This window comes from Populus euphratica, unplaced genomic scaffold (genome assembly GCF_000495115.2).
Source record: "Populus euphratica unplaced genomic scaffold, PopEup_1.0 scaffold150.1, whole genome shotgun sequence".
NCBI classification, from domain to species: Eukaryota; Viridiplantae; Streptophyta; class Magnoliopsida; order Malpighiales; family Salicaceae; genus Populus; species Populus euphratica.
In genome coordinates, this window is record NW_011499998.1 from 467842 (window position 1) to 485176 (window position 17335).

The 17335-nt window shown below is 32.8% G+C and overlaps 2 protein-coding genes across 4 annotated transcripts in view; one reads left to right on the forward strand and one right to left on the reverse strand.

Moving 5' to 3' along the window:
- The first annotated feature begins 1725 nt into the window (after positions 1–1725).
- Positions 1726–9547, forward strand: LOC105140737 (F-box/LRR protein). 3 transcript variants are annotated; one of them, XR_845229.1, is made up of 7 exons: positions 1726–3529; positions 5691–6124; positions 6254–6415; positions 7906–7981; positions 8287–8442; positions 8606–8919; positions 8990–9547. XR_845229.1 is itself a non-coding variant. In XM_011047699.1 (6 exons), the coding sequence occupies exons 1-6, from the start codon at positions 1877–1879 to the stop codon at positions 8744–8746; spliced, it is 2622 nt and encodes an 873-aa protein (XP_011046001.1). In that variant the 5' UTR covers positions 1726–1876; the 3' UTR covers positions 8747–8988. The 3 variants fall into 3 exon arrangements, 1 of the variants encoding a protein (XP_011046001.1); XM_011047699.1 differs by lacking the exon at positions 8990–9547 and having other exon boundaries at positions 8606–8988; XR_845230.1 differs by lacking the exons at positions 8287–8442; positions 8606–8919; positions 8990–9547 and adding an exon at positions 7294–7521.
- Positions 9548–16225: 6678 nt separating this feature from the next.
- LOC105140738 (Acyl-CoA N-acyltransferases (NAT) superfamily protein) overlaps positions 16226–17335 on the reverse strand; it is a 2872-nt gene continuing 1762 nt past the window's right edge. Inside the window, exons 6-9 of the mRNA XM_011047700.1 lie at positions 17021–17125; positions 16766–16919; positions 16589–16665; positions 16226–16506 (exon numbers count right to left, since the gene is read on the reverse strand). Of these exons, the coding sequence (XP_011046002.1) occupies positions 16441–16506; positions 16589–16665; positions 16766–16919; positions 17021–17125 (402 nt within the window). The 3' untranslated portion in view covers positions 16226–16440. The remainder of the gene's footprint in view (positions 16507–16588; positions 16666–16765; positions 16920–17020; positions 17126–17335) is intronic.

Below are 17335 nucleotides of genomic sequence, written 5' to 3' on the forward strand. Positions count from 1 at the left end.
AGCCCTTGGGCAATTTTGTCTTGCTCCTCATCTTCGCATAGGAGGAATATATGTTCAAGGAAGTATGTCTCCTCCATCATTAGAAATTCAGTTTGCAGTAAATGAATCTCTAGATGCTTTCAAAGGTATTCATATGTTTAAAAAATTCAACATTATGCCTATGGAGTACTCATCATTTAATCTTATGTGTCTACGGGTTATTGTATGTGGGTGTGTGGTTGCACACTCGGTTCTTTTTCTCAGAAGTTTGGCACTACCTATGCCTATAATTATGGCTCAGGATTGGTCTCGGAGTAGTGGTTATGTTTTTGGCTAGCCGTTTGTTTTTAATAGCTTTGAAAATTTCACTATGCTGTTATTTTCTTGTTCAATCCTGTTATAGAAACTCACTAGATGTCATCCCGATGCTACGGGCTTATGACATTATTAGACGTTATAAATTTATAGAAAAAATAAAATAAAAAATTATATGGAGAAAAACTATTGTAATATATAATGTTTTTAAGAAAAAAACTATAAAGTTAAATTTTTAATCAGTTTAATATTAAAAAATAAAATTAACAAAGAAAATTTTGAAAATAATCATAAAAAAATAAAAGGAAAAAAATTATACAGCGAAACACTATAACAATCTGTAATGTTTCATAAGGAAATATAAAGTTGTAATTCTCAACCAGCTTAATATTAAAAATAATAAAATCAATAAAGATAATTTTAAAAAATTATAAAAAAATCACGGAGAAAAACACTGTATCAATTCATAGTGTTTTAAAGAAAAAAACTATGAAGATATTAATTCATAGTGTTTTAAAAAAAAAAACTATGAAGCTAAAACCTCAACCAGCTTAACATGAAAAAAATAAAACCAACAAAGAAAATTATAAAAAAAAAAAAAAAAATCATAAAAGAAAAAAAAAATCATGTGAGGAAACACTGTAGCAATCCGCAGTGTTTTAAATAAAAAACTATAAAGCTAAATTCTCAACCAGCTTTATATTAAAAAAATAAAATTAACAAAAATAATTTTATAAAAAAATAAAAAAATAAGGGAAAAGTTAAGGCTGGATTCTCAATTAACTCAATATTTAAAAAAATTGACAACGATAGCTATGAAAAAAACATGTGGAGAAACACAACAAAAATCATGTAGGAAAATATTGTAATAATCTATAGTGTTTCAAAGAAAAAAACTACGAAATAAAATTCTCGACCACCTTTATATAAAAAAAATAAAATCGACAAAAACTATTCAAAAAAACTTCATAAAAAAAGTCATGCATGGAAATATTAAAGTGATCCATAATGTTTTTTTTTTAAATTATAGAACTAAATTTTTAATCAGTTAAATATTAAAAAAATTAATAAAGATAATTTTTTTTAAAATATATATAAAAAAGATAATTTTAGAAAAAAAAAACATGTAAAACCTAAAAAAAAAGATATAGGAAAAAAAAAGACAAAATACAAATTAAAATAAAAAAAAAATAACGTGGGAAAAGCTATAATACTTTCCCACGTATTTTAAAATATTAGTTAATAATAATGTATAATACACATCACATAGAAAACAAATGCTCAAAATACATGGGACTGAATTAAATTTAATGCCCAGTTTTTAATTTTCCATTAACAACCCCCCATTGAAAGGATGCCACGATATCCCTTAACTAAATAAATGGGAGTGCTAAATAACTGTAATTAAAAAAAAAAAGAATTTGGCGGGAAACACAAGCGGCTTCCAGGGGAAGTTTGGGTCCAAAACCCTAAAAATAGAAAAAAGAGCGGCACCCATTGGCGTTCTTATATTGATTTTGTAACCAGTTCCTTTCCGCTCCATCATCTTCCATCTCTCTCTCTTCACCCACCATTCCATTCCATGGCTGTGCTCAGGTCCAGCGGAATACTCCCAACTGTACCCTCAAACAACAAAGGGACCACATCCGAACCTGTCACTCCCTCTCGAACTCGCGAACCTTCCACTCACCAATCCCCTCCCACCCCCAACCCCCCCGGTGTTTCCCTTCTGGGCTCTGACTCTGCCCCTCCACGCAGGCGGAGCCTCCGTCTCGCTTCGAAGTCACTTTCTTCTGCCGATGCCTCCCTCCAAACTCCAACCCGCGAGAGGAAGAAGGGGAGTGATGGTAAACAAGGTCGGCTTGTTAGTGAAGGTGATGTGGTTGAGAAAATGACCGAACGAGATGTTGGAGGTGAAGTATTGAGGGTTTTAAGTTTGAGGTCTGGGAAAAAGGTTGTTGATAATCGTAATATTGAAATTGAAGGTGAAGAGGTCAAGGGTTCGAGTGTTATGCGTACAAAAGGGAAGGGGAAGGGAAGGGGAAGGGGTAATTTGGGTAAGAAAGTGTTAAATTTGGATGTTCAAGAGGAGTTTGTGGAAATTTTTAATGATAACGCGGTCGAGAGAAGCGACAATTTGGAGGAGAAGTTGAGTGATTCGTCAAGGGGAAAGAGGAAATGTACAGGGGAAGTAAAAATGGAGAGAGGTGAAGAGGGTGGTGTTGCTGTGGAGGACCTGGGGAAAAGCCCTAGTGCCGATGTGAGTGGGACTTCAACTAGAGGAAGGAGGAAATATAACAGAGAAGTGAAAGTGGGGGCAGTTAAAGAGGGCGTTGTCGAGGGGTTGAAGGAAAACCCATGTACAGATGAGAATGGCTCTTCAAGGAGAGGGAGGAGGTATGGTAGAGAGGGAAAAGAGAAGAGAAGTAAAGAGGGTGCTGTTGTTATTGAGGAATTAGGGGAAAAACCAGTTGCTCTTGAGGGTGGAAGTTCAAGGGGAAGGATGAGGTATAGCAGAGAAGAGAAAGGGAAGGGGAAATTGGTTGTTGATGATGGTTTGATATCAAATGGAAAGGATATGTTGCAATTAGAACCCAGAGTTAAGAATCTGGTTGATGGTTTGGCAGAGAGTGTGGTTCTGGAAGAGAGAAAGGAGGGTGCGAGTACGAGAAGTAAAGTGCCTGAATCAAGAATGGAGAAATTTCGTGATATAGCAAGGCAAAATGCTTCTCGATTTGCTCATTTTGAAGTTCAGGAGCATGAGACAGACCATCATGACGTAGAAATGCCATCTGTGGAAGAAGAGCAGGACAAAGTTGAAGACTGGCCTGGTCCTTTCTCTACTGCTATGAAGATTATCAGGGATAGAGCAAATAGGCTTAACTTGCAACAGAGGGGCTCCACTTCAGAGAAGGAAAAACCTGTGCCAATAACTTGGATGCCAAAAACTGATCGGGCGTGTAAGCGTTCAAAAGGATCGGTTCCTTCTCTGCAAGAATTATGCATGAAAATTCTAGTGAAGAATGCCGATGCAATTGCTTCGCTTGAACATGTCCCAGATACTTTGAGGCATAGGCTATGCCAATTGCTCTGTGATTCTCGGAGAATGAATGCTCATTTTTTGGCTCTTCTTGTCCGCGGATCACCTATGGAGATACGTATTAGGGATTGTTCGTGGCTAGCAGAGGAAGAGTTCACAAACATTTTTGAGGTGTGCGACTCACGCAATTTAACGGTATGTTTATATACCCGTCTTGGTTTGTATTATCATGCATTTGCTTTTATGTTGAATATCTGAAATGGAACTCTGATGGATCATTAGTTGCTTAGTTGAAAACTTATCTTGGGGTTTCATCTTTGATGATGCTAGCATGTTTTCAGGGGGGTTCTCTAAAAATTGTAACTATTACTTCAAATAGATTAACCTTGATTAAGGTTGGGATATGGCTTAGTGACCCTTTATCCATGTCTGGCCTCCTCAAGGCCAAGACCATGTGTTTGCATCCGACATCTTCCGATCATACAGTTCTTTTTGAATATTGATGTAAGAGCTTTTCTTTTAGGAATTTTTTAGTTAATTTTATTTCTTTCTATTTCATTTTTTTATTTTTTATTATGATGTTTTTCTAGCTTTTATTTTTATTTGAAGGGAATTTTTTCTCTAATTTATTTTTTTCTATTCAGTATTATTAGGGTTCTCTAATTTTTTATATATAAAGGTTTGTAATAGTCTTTTGACTAAGAGACACATAAAAGAATAAAATTAAGTATCTTGAGTCTTCCTGTATTTATGGTATTCTTGGACTTTAAGGGTTTTCACTTGTAACAAACCTCTTATTCTTTGCCATGCCCATGTTAATTGGTATAAGAGCCCAACAATTGCAGAATAGGATGTGCTTGTATAGGAGGGATGAGGAGGTTTCTTCTCGTGAAAAAGATGTCCAGAAACTAGTGTGTTGTTTTCATCCATATTAGTTGTTGTCATTCAAAATTCTGGTGGTGAGATTCATAATGGGGTGACCCGCACAAAAATATTGTGTTAGGAATCCATGATAGAGCTACTTGCACAATAGTATTGTGTTAGGGATTCATGATGAGGTGGTCGATAAGAAGTTGTTAGGAATCCATAATGAGGTGGTTCACACGTAAAATGATATTCTTGATAGAGGATAATTTAGGATAATTTCTAACTCGAGAACGAGTTCCTTCCAACCCATGCATAAGGTTTTTGTTTCTTATTTAATTTTTTATTTATTCCTATTTTATCTCTCTATTCTTTATTATGATGCTTTTCTATTTGAAGGGGATATTTTTCCTTATTTTTTTTTCTATTCAGTATTGTTAGGTTTTCTAGGTTTTTTTTTTTTTAATAAAAGGGTTGTAATAGTCTTTTGGCAAAGAGAGACAGAGAACTAAATTAAGTATTTTGATAGCCTTCTTATATTTATAGTGTTCTTGGTGTCTGGGAGTTTTGATCTGTAGCAAATCTTATATCCTTAGCTCCGCCTACATCAAATATACAAATGAGTGCATGCTTCTTTGTGTGCCTCATTTATGTTGACAATAATGATTTTATGGAATGGCAGCTAATGTGCAGTGCATAAACTCAATAGAAGCTCTACAATATTCAGTTTTGTAAAAGAGGCACATGTGAATGAAAACAATGAGAAGTCTATTATTTCCCCAGACCAACTAGAAGCTCTTATTTCTATTCTCATTTTCCTAAACATTTTTATGGTTCTACTACACGTCTTTGTAGGTAGGTTGTTCACCTTTAGTCTTACTGGATTGAAGAAGTCAAGAATGAAAGCAAGATGAACCAAAAATGTTCTGGTCATACCAGTTTATGTAGACTAAATTGGACTCAATGGAAGTCTCATTGATTAGAGCTTCTATCATATTGCTGGTTGTTGCCACAGAGGCTGTAAAGCCCAACTAAATGTTGAGTTGGTTATCTATATAATATTCTCCTTGGCAGTCATGAGTATGCCATTTATTTCATTGGCAGTCAGTTTTCTTTTATTCTGTGCTTGCTTCAATCAGATTTCCAGTTCAAACATTTTTTGTGATTTAATTCCAGAACCTGTTGTTGGTCTCTAATATACATTTTAGTTCTAGAACCTGTTGTTGGTCTGTAATATACATTTTAATTCTAGAACCTATTGTTGGTTTGTATATATCTTTTGCGTAGACTTCAACTTTGACTGGATTTATAACAAGTTTCCATTCAACCATAGTGCTGTGATCTGTGGTACTGTGAGACAGCTCATCTTGTGAAAGGATATCTCTGTGTATGAATAATCCTCTCTTTGCACATTGAATATAACATGGTGTCTCTTTCTATTTCAATGAGTGGAAACTGATGATGATCTAACTTTCATTGTTCTGAGAATCAGGTTCTACAACTTGACCAATGTGGACGCTGCATGGCAGATTATACTTTACTTGCTACTTTAGCTCGGTCACCAGGTAGCTTGCCTAGGTTAACTACTTTATCCATCAGTGGAGCATGCCGACTCTCAGATGCTGCACTTAGTTCACTTGTTTCTTCTGCCCCTGCCCTACAATCTTTAAATCTCAGTCAGTGCTCCCTTCTTACCTCTGCCAGTATTGATACCTTAGCTGATTCGTTGGCAACAAGTTTGCGGGAACTGTACATTAATGATTGCCAAAGCATTCAACCCATGCTCATTTTGCCAGCACTGAAGAAACTAGAACATTTAGAAGTGTTGTCCCTGTCTGGAATTCAAACCATTAATGATAATTTTTTGAGGGGATTTATCGTTGCACGCGGCCATAATATAAAGGAGCTTGTTTTGACTGATTGTGTGTAAGCTTCTTTTAACATTTTATGTGCAACATCAGTGAATTTGTTTGCTATCTGTGGGAGAATATCACACCGTTGATTCCTGATTTTTAAGTGTTCTTTTCTTATTTTGGATGATGTAATTTGGTGCAGGAAATTGACTGATTCTTCCATGAAAGTCATAGCTGAAACCTGCTCTAAATTATGTGCACTTGATCTTGGTAACTTGAGGAAATTGACAGATTCTGCTTTGGGATTTCTTGCAAATGCTTGCCGAGAAATCCATACTTTGAAACTCTGCCGCAATGCATTCAGGTATTTGCATAACATTGTGATTTAATTACTATTTATGTGTTGTGATTTCTACAAGTGTTTGTTTTTTCTTGCATGTACATGATTTGGATTTTTTTTTTTACATTTAAAGTTCTTTATCATCTTTCTTTTATCAGTAATTCTTTTTCATTATGTTATAAGCATGGTTTGGGTGCTAAAATGGTTATATTATTTTTATTAGAGCTAGCACGTCTCATGCTTGGTTTATAGAAACATCATGCAATTGAAGAAATTTCTGCAGAGTGGTTTTATTTGGCTGTCAGCTTCTACATTTTCGTTTTTACTTTGGTTGCCCATTTCCCTGGAGTGTGAATTGATTTCCCTGATCTGGGCTCCTAACCATTGTTCATCCCTGTAACGCCAGAGATATCGACTTGATTTGCAATCTATTGGCGTTGCTGCATAATTTAATCTTGCTATGCAAACAACCATGGTGGGGACACTGAACTTGAAACATTGTTTAAGCACTTGTATGATCATAGACAGTGAAGAATAGTCTAGACCATTGAGAGATTCGATTTAGCTTGTGTTTTAGTGTATAAATTTTTAGTTGAGGTATATTAATTAAGCTTTATTTTTTGGGTTTGATTTAATTATTGTTGGGTATTTTATTTAATGGGCCATAAGTCTAATTGCTTGTTGTAGTTAGGGTTTTAGTATTTATATCCTACTTTTCTAAATGTTAAATGGAATTTTTTATGATAAATGAAAAATATTGCAGAGTTGCATATTTTCAATCCTCATTCTTCTCTTTCTTTGCTTTCAATTCTTAGCTTCTTTCTCTAAAAGCTTCTTTCTTTTCTGCTCTAATTATTTTTGTTCATGGTTCCGCATTAAGCCACATTCTTGGTTTGTATCAGGATGTCCTACTGATAAATGGAAGGAACATGTTGAATCATCCAACCTGTTATTTTATTGACAAGGAGCATGTATAAATCTTTGTGCATTTTAAGGAGTTTCAGCATTTTATGGATTCAACTTAAGTAGGGTGGTGAAAAGAGAAAACATGGCCTCACACATTTTTTCCTCCATTGTTCACAATTATATGGAAATTGGCAAGTGGACACTGTTTCTAGAACTTTCCAAGGGTAATAAGATTCTTATACTTTATTGTAAGATCATGTCAAATGTTTCCTTCCCTACTGTATTTGATTGCTGGATCACAGGAATTTTTTGGAAAGTGTTGCAAATGTTTTGATATATTTGAATCTTTACTCGAGTGAAGATAAAATGTCTTATGGTCAGACCAAGCTGGGGCTGTTATTGGTCATGGCTATGCAAATTGCTTAATGGTTTTTTCTTGTCAGGGCATCTTCTCTCATGCAGACCCAAATCATTGTTCTACTCTGGCCATTTTTAATTTTTTGCACATCATTGTGACTTGTTTGGATTGGACCCTCACTCGTAATAGCAACTTCTCAATGGCAAATTGATTTTATTTCTCAACTCTTCCTACCCTCTTCTCGTGACAGTGATGAAGCTATTGCTGCATTTTTGGAATCTTCTGGAGAGCTTTTAAAAGAACTTTCACTGAATAATGTTAAGAAGGTACCTTATTGCTTACTCTCTCTTCCTTTCGGGATCCACATTTTCCCCATTCAAGGGGTGGTTTAGGAGTTTCTTCCATTCACTTTTGAAATTGCATCAAACAGTTGGTCCTATTTAGTTGGTCTCTGGAATGCAGTCCTTGCAAAATTCTCCTGGTTCTGCCTGCTGATCTTCTTATTATTGATTAGCTACTTATGTTTCTGTTGGCTTAGAAGGTTATGTTGGAGTATTGGACCTACGTGAATTTGATCTGAAATTAGATTCTTCTACTCACTGATGGTGGCATCTGTGACTCTTTTTCCTAGGTTGGCCACTGTACAGCATTATCTCTTGCTAGACGTTCAAGAAAGTTGCTAAGTTTGGATTTGTCATGGTGTCGGAACTTAACAAATGAGGCTCTGGGTTTGATTGTGGATAGTTGTTTATCATTGAAGGTGCTTAAACTTTTTGGATGCAGTCAGGTACATTTTTCTCGTTAGGTTCGCTTTGTTTATAATGCCAATACTAAAACTAGTATTTATTTCTTTTCTTGATAAGCTCTAACTCGACAGGTCTCTCTTCTTTTCCTGGAATCACAATTGCTGGACATTGGAGTTCTAAGTTGTTATAATGCTTTGTTTACAGGTTACAAATGTTTTTTTAGATGGTCACTCAAATTCAGATGTACAAATTATTGGCTTGAAGACGTCTCCTGTACTGGAACATATCATGGTTCCTGAACTGCAAGAATTTGCATTGCGTTATTCCTCAGTGTCTTCTATCTGAAGTATGTGTTATAGTTATGAGGGTGGAATGAACATCAGTAGCGGCCAGGGAAACTTTTGGAGTTCAGCCCATTATCAATACCTGAAGATAGGACTTTTGAGATGCTTTAACCAAGAAAAGAAGACATGATTATTGGGCTGTGCATACAAGTAGATTGGACTGATTAACATTATGTAAGCTTTCTAATTTAGTTTTTGAGCATAAGGTAGCCTTTCACCATTAATTCTGTTCGATTCTTTTCAGTGACCCTCTATGGTTGATGCCTGCAGCCGTCATCAAGTAGCCTTTTTAGCACGGCTCATTTTTAAATGAGTTGTCGAACAGTTCTCCATCCAGTAAACTAAATATACAGGCAAAATTATGTCCTGCAAAAATGGTATCCAGCTTGCTAGAAAAAAAGGTTATGCAAACTAGAAATACAAAAGGGTTTTAACCACAAAAGTTAGGAATGATGATCGGTCAATGGGTTTACTGCTTTCCTATGTAGATTGATTTCTTAAAATCTTCCAAAAAGAGGATTAAGAACATTTTTGGTACTCTTAGTTTTAACTTGTTTTGTGGCTTTTACTGGATCATTGGCCCGCCACCACCTTGCAAGGAGTTTTTGATTTAGCTACAGTTGGGGGATTTGTACTTGAAAGGAGATGATGGATAAATTGTCACAAAAAACTTCAGCGTGCTCAGCACAAGATGAAACAAATTTCAGATAAAGGAAGAACTGAGAGAGAGTTTTTAGTGGAGGATTATGTGTATTAGAAATAGCAACCCTGCAGGCAAGGAACTGTAGCTTTGAGGAAGAATTAAAGCAAATCGTTTATCAAACACGAAAATGGTTAAAATCAGATAAAAAAGTTAAAATCAGGTGAAATTGTGTAAAATTATGATTTCAGCATCGATTTAATAATGTTACCTGTAGAAGATAAAATTACAATTGCTATTATTGGCATTTCGCCTATTATGGAACAAAAATGAAAATTGCAAAATCTTGTCTTTTTCAGATTTTAATGTTTAACACTTTAACTTTCACATAGAAATTGAAATTGAAATTTCTAAATTCTCAAATTTTTAATCTCTTTCTCTCAGTCGTCTAGGACTGCACAGTCCAATAATTAACCATCACTAACAATTTTTTTTCCCCATCATTGATGATGTTTTTTTTATTAGTCATCGTGAGAATTAGAATCCATACAACAACAACGGCATCTCTCCTGTCTCTACCAGGTAGGTTATTCTATTTATCTTTTTTCACCTCCTATAAAAAGCTCATGATCTAGATTCTGAAGTAATTTATTTGTCATGGATCTCTCATCTAATTCTAGGCAAATTCTAATATAAATCCCAGATAAAAATTCAATGGTTCTCTCTTCTCTGTTGCTAACTACTAAGGCTAAGGGTACTGTTTTTTTCCCTATCTGTTTCTTCTTCTCGGTGCACAGTGCACACAAATAAACTAAAATAATATTAATTATTTCTTACTTAGTTTTTAAGGTTTTTAATATTAGTTTGATTAAATTTGCAGGCTCCTAGTTAGATTGGATTTGCAGTGCACATAAATATTGATTTGCTCAGAACAGAGGGAAGAACCTATATTTGTTTTTTTATTCATGATTTAAAGTTATTTGATTTAATGATTTAATCTTTGCATGATTGTTGTTTAGATAGTTTTGTTGATCTTAATTAAGTTCATTTGAATTTGGTGCTTTAATCTTTACAGTTTACTCTTATAATGTTAAAGATTGAGAATTTGATATTTTGATTCAAAATTTTTGTCTATCTTTGAGATTTTGCATTTGAATTTTTTATTCAAAGTTTATCCCATGTGTGTGTCTATATAAATGAGTGATGAATGGATTTGGATTTATTGTAATTTAGAGTGTTGCAAGTTAACTGGAATTGTAACTTGTATGGCCTTTTGCATTTCTAGTATGCTATTTTTATGCAATGAATATTAGTGAACTATAAGATGATTCTAGTACTTGTCTCAGTTTTTTATCGTCGTGTGCCTTTAATGACTTATCTCTCAAATTCTCAATATTAAAGAGTTAATTCTAGTACTTTTATTTTCAGTTGGAATAAAAGATGGGCTGCTATTTTATTGTAATGTGTACTAAAATCAATTATCTTAGGTTTTCTGATTGGATAATAATATTCTAGTGTGTTTGAATGAATTTGATCAAACAATAGGGACATATATGATTAGTGTGTTTGAATGATTGATTCGGACAATCATAATCTACAGCATGGAGAAGGACTAGCAATAAGGTTATAGATAGTTTAAATTTTTTAATTATGACTCAAGTTATTGATTTTAACTAGTTTTTGAAAACAACATTATAGTACTTCTTTTTAGATAGTTTAGATAGGGTGTTTAATATCTAGATGCATTATTGTTCTAATACATATATTATGGTACTTTTTTTTAACAATAATTTAATTACAATCATAAAATGTTTGGATTGATTTGAATTGATTCTTGAATTGTTGAACTTATGGCATCTATAAAAAATTCTTTTGGTAATAGGTTTGATGTGGGATGACAATATGATATAGATATTAATAAGAATTCTAGAAAAGTTCAGTGTAATTATTGTAAAAAAACTATCGAAGAAAGTATTTTTCATTTCAAACAACATTTGGCTTGCACTCGTAAGGATAATGAATTATACAGCAAGTACCAGAAAATCTTAAACGGATAATTTTGGATGTTTTGATGAAAAAAGAAGCAATTAAAAAGAAAAGAAAGGCCCATCAATATAGTGTAAATAATGATGATTATGACATATAAAAAAAATAGCTCCAAGGAATAAGGAAAGAGAGCAGCGAGTGGGAGTGAAAGTACACAAACAACTCTAAATCAATTGCTAAAAAAAGATATTATAGAAGAAACATATCGACAAATTGTAAGGTTTTTCTATACTAGTGTAATTTCATTTAATTGTGTAAAAAACCCTAAGTTTTTTTAGGCACTTGAATTGGTTGCAAAACATGGATTAGGTTTCAAGCCTCCATCTTATCATTATATTATAGAGAAGTATTTGAAGCAAGAAGTGGATTAAACAATGAAATTGCTTGAGGAGTATAAGCTAGAATGGAAAAAAACAGGTTGTTCAATAATGTTTGATGAATGAACAAATAAAAAAAACATTGTATTTGTAACTTTTTGATTAATAGTCGTAAATGGATAATTTTTTTTTGCCATCGGTGGATATTTCTAATATGTCAAAGATTGCTAATAAGATATTTGACATATTAAATGCCATTATGGAGGGGATAGTGGAGGAAAATGTTGTCCAAGTGTCACCGATAATGCTTCAAATTATAAGGCAACAGGACAATTATTAATGGAAGAAAAAAAGAGTTTGTTTTGGACACCATGTGAAAAAAAAAAAAGAGTTTGTTTTGAACACCATGTGCTGCTGCTCATTGTATTGAATTGATATTAGAAGATTTTGAGAAGAAATTAGAGGTTCATCAAGTAAATATTGCTAAGAGGAGGAGAATTACCTCATATATTTATTCAAAAACTATTCTTATTTTTATATTAAGGCATTTTACAATAGGAAGAGATTTGATTACGTCTACTGCCACTCGGTTTGCTACTGTATATTTGACTCTAGGATGTTTGAATGATTATAAAATGCAGTTAATGATTATGTTTATTTCCAAACAGTGAAGTTCATATAGGTTTGCAAGAATAGAAGAAGGGAAACGAATTCAAAATTGTGTTTTGGACAACAAGTTTTTGCATGATGTTACTATATGTATTAAGACAACATATCTTTTAATTAAAGTTCTTTGATTAGTTGATTTTGATGAGAAACTCGCTATGAATTTTATATATAAATAAATGAATGAAGCAAGAGAAAGGATACAAATGAATTTTGGTTCAGTGAAAAAAACATATATATCTTACTAATTTTTATTTTAAATGTTGTCATCTATTAATATGTATGTCTTTAGATATACTTTCAATTGAGATATTTCTAGATTATAATGATATTTTTATTGTTTATATATATATATATATATATATCTATATGAAATATTGTTGATGAAAGATTGGAACTTTAACTTCACAAACCCTTACATGCAATAGCTTATTATTTGAATCATTATTATCTTTATAATCTCAATTTTAAGTTTAATGTCAACATTAAAATTGGATTATATTAACGTTTAGAAAGAATGGTGTTTAATGCAAGTGAAAGGTACAAAATTGACTTACAACTTGAATCATTCAAGGATACAAAAAGATTGTTTGACATTGAGACTAGCAAGACAACAAGAGATTAAAAAAAACTTTAGCTTAATGGTGGGATTTTTATGGGGATGAATGTCCAAAATTACAAAGATTTGCAATTTAAATTCTAAACTTAACTTGTACTTTATCTAGATGTACGTGTAACTGAAATGCATTTGAAATAGTGAGTTTTTATTTTATTTTAAATATTAAAATATCTATAAAAATATTATAAATTTAAATTATTTATTTAAATTCGTATAAAATAAAAAAATTATTTACACCAAGAAAAAATGAATTACATGGATTAACTAAGTGGACATCTGTGCCTAAAGAAGATGAGACTCGGGAACAACTGAGTGAAGTAGTGCTTCAGTTTCCAGACATCAATTTCTATTCTTGAGGTCAAGGAATTGGTGAAGGGAAGGGAAATGTTGTGAGACAGTATACGAGCCTCCTTCAACTTACATACAAGTCGGGCCATATAATAAAACAAGTGTTATCGCTAGCTACTAATTGGATGCCCGCGCCCATGTTACGTGGTGGATTTACTTTTTATTTAAAAAAATACGATAAAAGTTTATAATATAAAAAATAATATTTTTTAATATTAATAATAATTTTTTTTAAAATTTATTAATTATAATAAAAATAATAATATTTATTACATAAATAACACTATTTTTATATGAATATTTAAAATTATAATAAAAATAATATTTATTACATAAATAATTATATTATTATAAATTTCAAAAATGATTATAATACAAATAATAATATTTTTAATTTGAAGACTTTAAATTATATATAAAAAAATTATATTTATTGCATATTATTATATTAAAAAGTTAGACATGAATGCGTCCAAATCCAACATAAAGGTACATAAAGGTAGTTGCAATCTCGTCCAAACTCAACATGAAGCTGCATAGGGACGCGTCTAATGGAGTTAGGCATTTACAAGTTCAGGCCCAACATGAAAATGAACACATCTAGGTCCAATGTGAAGATGGATCCATATAGGTCCAACATGATATTATCATCAAAGAAATATTATATAGTTAATTCAAATGATAAAATTAATTATTATTATTATTATTTGTGCCATAAATATTATCATTTTATTATAAAGGTATTAATATTATTATTTGCAAAAAAAAAATTTATTTTAATTATAATTGAAAGTAATAATATTTATTTTTTGTTGTAGTTCAAAGTATTAATATCAAAAAAATTATTATTTTTATAAATTTCAAAAATGATTATAATACAAATAATAATATTTTTAATTTGAAGACTTTAAATTATATATAAAAAAATTATATTTATTGCATATTATTATATTAAAAAGTCGATGTGGGTTTGGTTGGGTGTGGATGCATCCAGTCCAAGATGGGGTTGGACGCGGTTGCATCCCCACCCAACATGAAGTTAGACATGAATGCGTCCAAATCTAACATAAAGGTAGTTGCAGTCTCGTCCAAACTCAACATGAAGCTGCATAGGGACGCGTCTAATGGAGTTAGGCATTTACAAGTTCAGGCCCAACATGAAAATGAACACATCTAGGTCCAATGTGAAGATGGATCCATATAGGTCCAACATGATATTATCATCAAAGAAATATTATATAGTTAATTCAAATGATAAAATTAATTATTATTATTATTATTTGTGCCATAAATATTATCATTTTATTATAAAGGTATTAATATTATTATTTGCAAAAAAAAAATTTATTTTAATTATAATTGAAAGTAATAATATTTATTTTTTGTTGTAGTTCAAAGTATTAATATCAAAAAAATTATTATTTAGAATACAAATATTATTATTTTTATTATAATTAAAAGTATTAATACTAAAAAATATTATTATTTGAGGCCCTAGCGCTACATTGGGTTTGACCTTAACCTTGAAAACAGGGCAAGCCAACTTCAGCACTACGTGACATGCAAGTCTAACCCAACTTAATGATACACAACTCAAGCACCGCGTATCCTCACATGAAGGCGCAGACTTGGCCCCTACCTAGGGCAAGTTAAGTCAACCCTAGTGCCACCTGATGCTCAGGTTTCACCAAATGCAAGAGCAAACAACCCAAGCGCTAGATGTTTTATGTGAGGGCATAGGCTTCGCTCATGCTCAGCATAAGCCAGCACTAATATTATATGACATTTGAGCCTAACCCAATATAAAAAAAAAGTTAGCCCAAGTGTCCTCGTATAGAGATAGACCGACGCAAGCCTAGTTGACTTGACTTTTAGGGTAGTCTCACCAAAACTTAAAAGTAAATTTTTTCTTTCTAACTATCCATTCAATATCAAATGGATTCTAGTCAAAAAACAACTCCACACCTCTCCTATACTATTCTTGCAACTCTTTATAACGAAAACTAAACTATTATTATTATTATATTATTCTAATCCCCAATATTTTAAATCTAAATCTAGATAAACAATAAAACTATTCTTGCAACTCTTTATGGCAAGAAATATACTATTATTATATTATTCTAATCTCCAATACTTTGAATCTAATCTCCAATACTTTGAATCTAGACAAACAATAAAAAAGACACTGAACCCTTTTCGTATAAAGCGTAATATAGGCAGTTCGGTAGAAGACTGTTAGTTCTATTTCAACTGTCAGTTTAGTTCATTAAGGTAGTTAGAGATTCGAGTTTTCTAGGAGAAGCCAATCTCAGGTTGTATAAGCCTTTTTCTGTTTGTAAAGCATTCATTCAAGAAATAAATGAAATTTGTTAGCTTCTTCAAAACTAAATTTCTCTCATCTTCTTCTTTCTTTCTTCATATTTCTCCGTTGTTATAAATCGAGTCCAGAGGCTTTTTCCACCGAAAAACAAAAAAATTCTGTAAGCTGATGCAATATTACAATTTACATGGACTCAACCCACTTGTTGCTAGAACCAGCAGCCTGAAAGCCGCGCCACTCTCCGTGGTTTGAGCGCTGAGTCATGGTTCATTCGTGTGAAAAATAGCATCTCTCTCTCGTTTATGCTTCTAGATAAGCACTATATATATATAGATGAAGAAATCCTACAGTATTCTGTCTCAGTTTTTTGGTTCTGAGCATTAGATTAAGTAGCAGAGGCGGCGGTTCTTTTTTATCAGGTTATTACTATTACCTTCATCACATAACTCATTGCAACATGCATTAGCTAGTGCTTATCCCTATTATTAGAACACATCCCTCATAAGACCAGATCACATACCTTGGAAACACAACAAGAACGAGATATCCTTGTATATCATTGAAATTGTGGACTTTGCAAACAATAGCTAAAGCAAGCTCGCAATGAGCAGTGTGGTTACATGACTCTGCTTCTGGGATGACAACCTCCAGCTATAGTTACCTATAAAGTATTCTGCAATGCTTGTATACAATGATTTCTATTTTATGGGCAAGGAATTCGCTTAGAGAACAATTCTTATGCCTTACAACATAGGAGGTAAGTCTGCTCTTCTACCAATTGAGAGCTTGCCGCTTCAACAATCTGACAGAGAATGTAGAGGCTTTGTCAGAATTTCATGTTCATTAACACTACAGGCACAAATGAGTAACTCTGATGGTATTACCTCAAATCCCATCTTTTCATACAGTTTCTGTGCAGGAGTGTTGTTTCTATGCACATGCACATAAGCATGTTCTATACCTGTGACACGAGGATTTGATAGAAGAGAAATTTTTAACCAAATCCACATTATACTTCACCAGTTCAGAAAATTCTAAAGGAAGTTACACAAATTATCTACCATTAGATTTGACCAACTCGATAGCAAAATGCAGCATGCTGGTCGCAATTCCCTGGCGTCGTGCTGATTTAGCAACACACAAGTTGGCAACATAACCATATCTATTTGGGCCTGTACCGTGGATGCTGCAGAAGAGAGGAGCCTTCACCCGTTCCTGTGGAGGGCATTAACTCCATTGCCAAGTTAATGAAACTATTTGATCAGGATGATGGAATAATAGATTGGCACTTCAAATTTAAATATAAAGCATCATACCCCTGGAAAGGTCTCTCCATGCAGCAAGCACCTGACACTCAAATCAAGAGTTCCGACTACACCTTTCAGTACAGTACGTTTTACATGTTTGTCTTCTTTCCTAACCTGATAATTTGATATGTGAGTGATTGGTCTAAGCTTCAATAAAAGCACATGTATATCGAGGGAGAAAAAAAAGGCAGCAATCTTCTTTTTTTCTTTTTTCTTTTTTTTATCATAGTGAAGACTGAAGATAAATTGAGAGCACTTTCAATTATATCAATTCCCGCCTGGATATTGGGCTTCAATTTGTTCAGCTTTTTTTTTTTTTTTTTT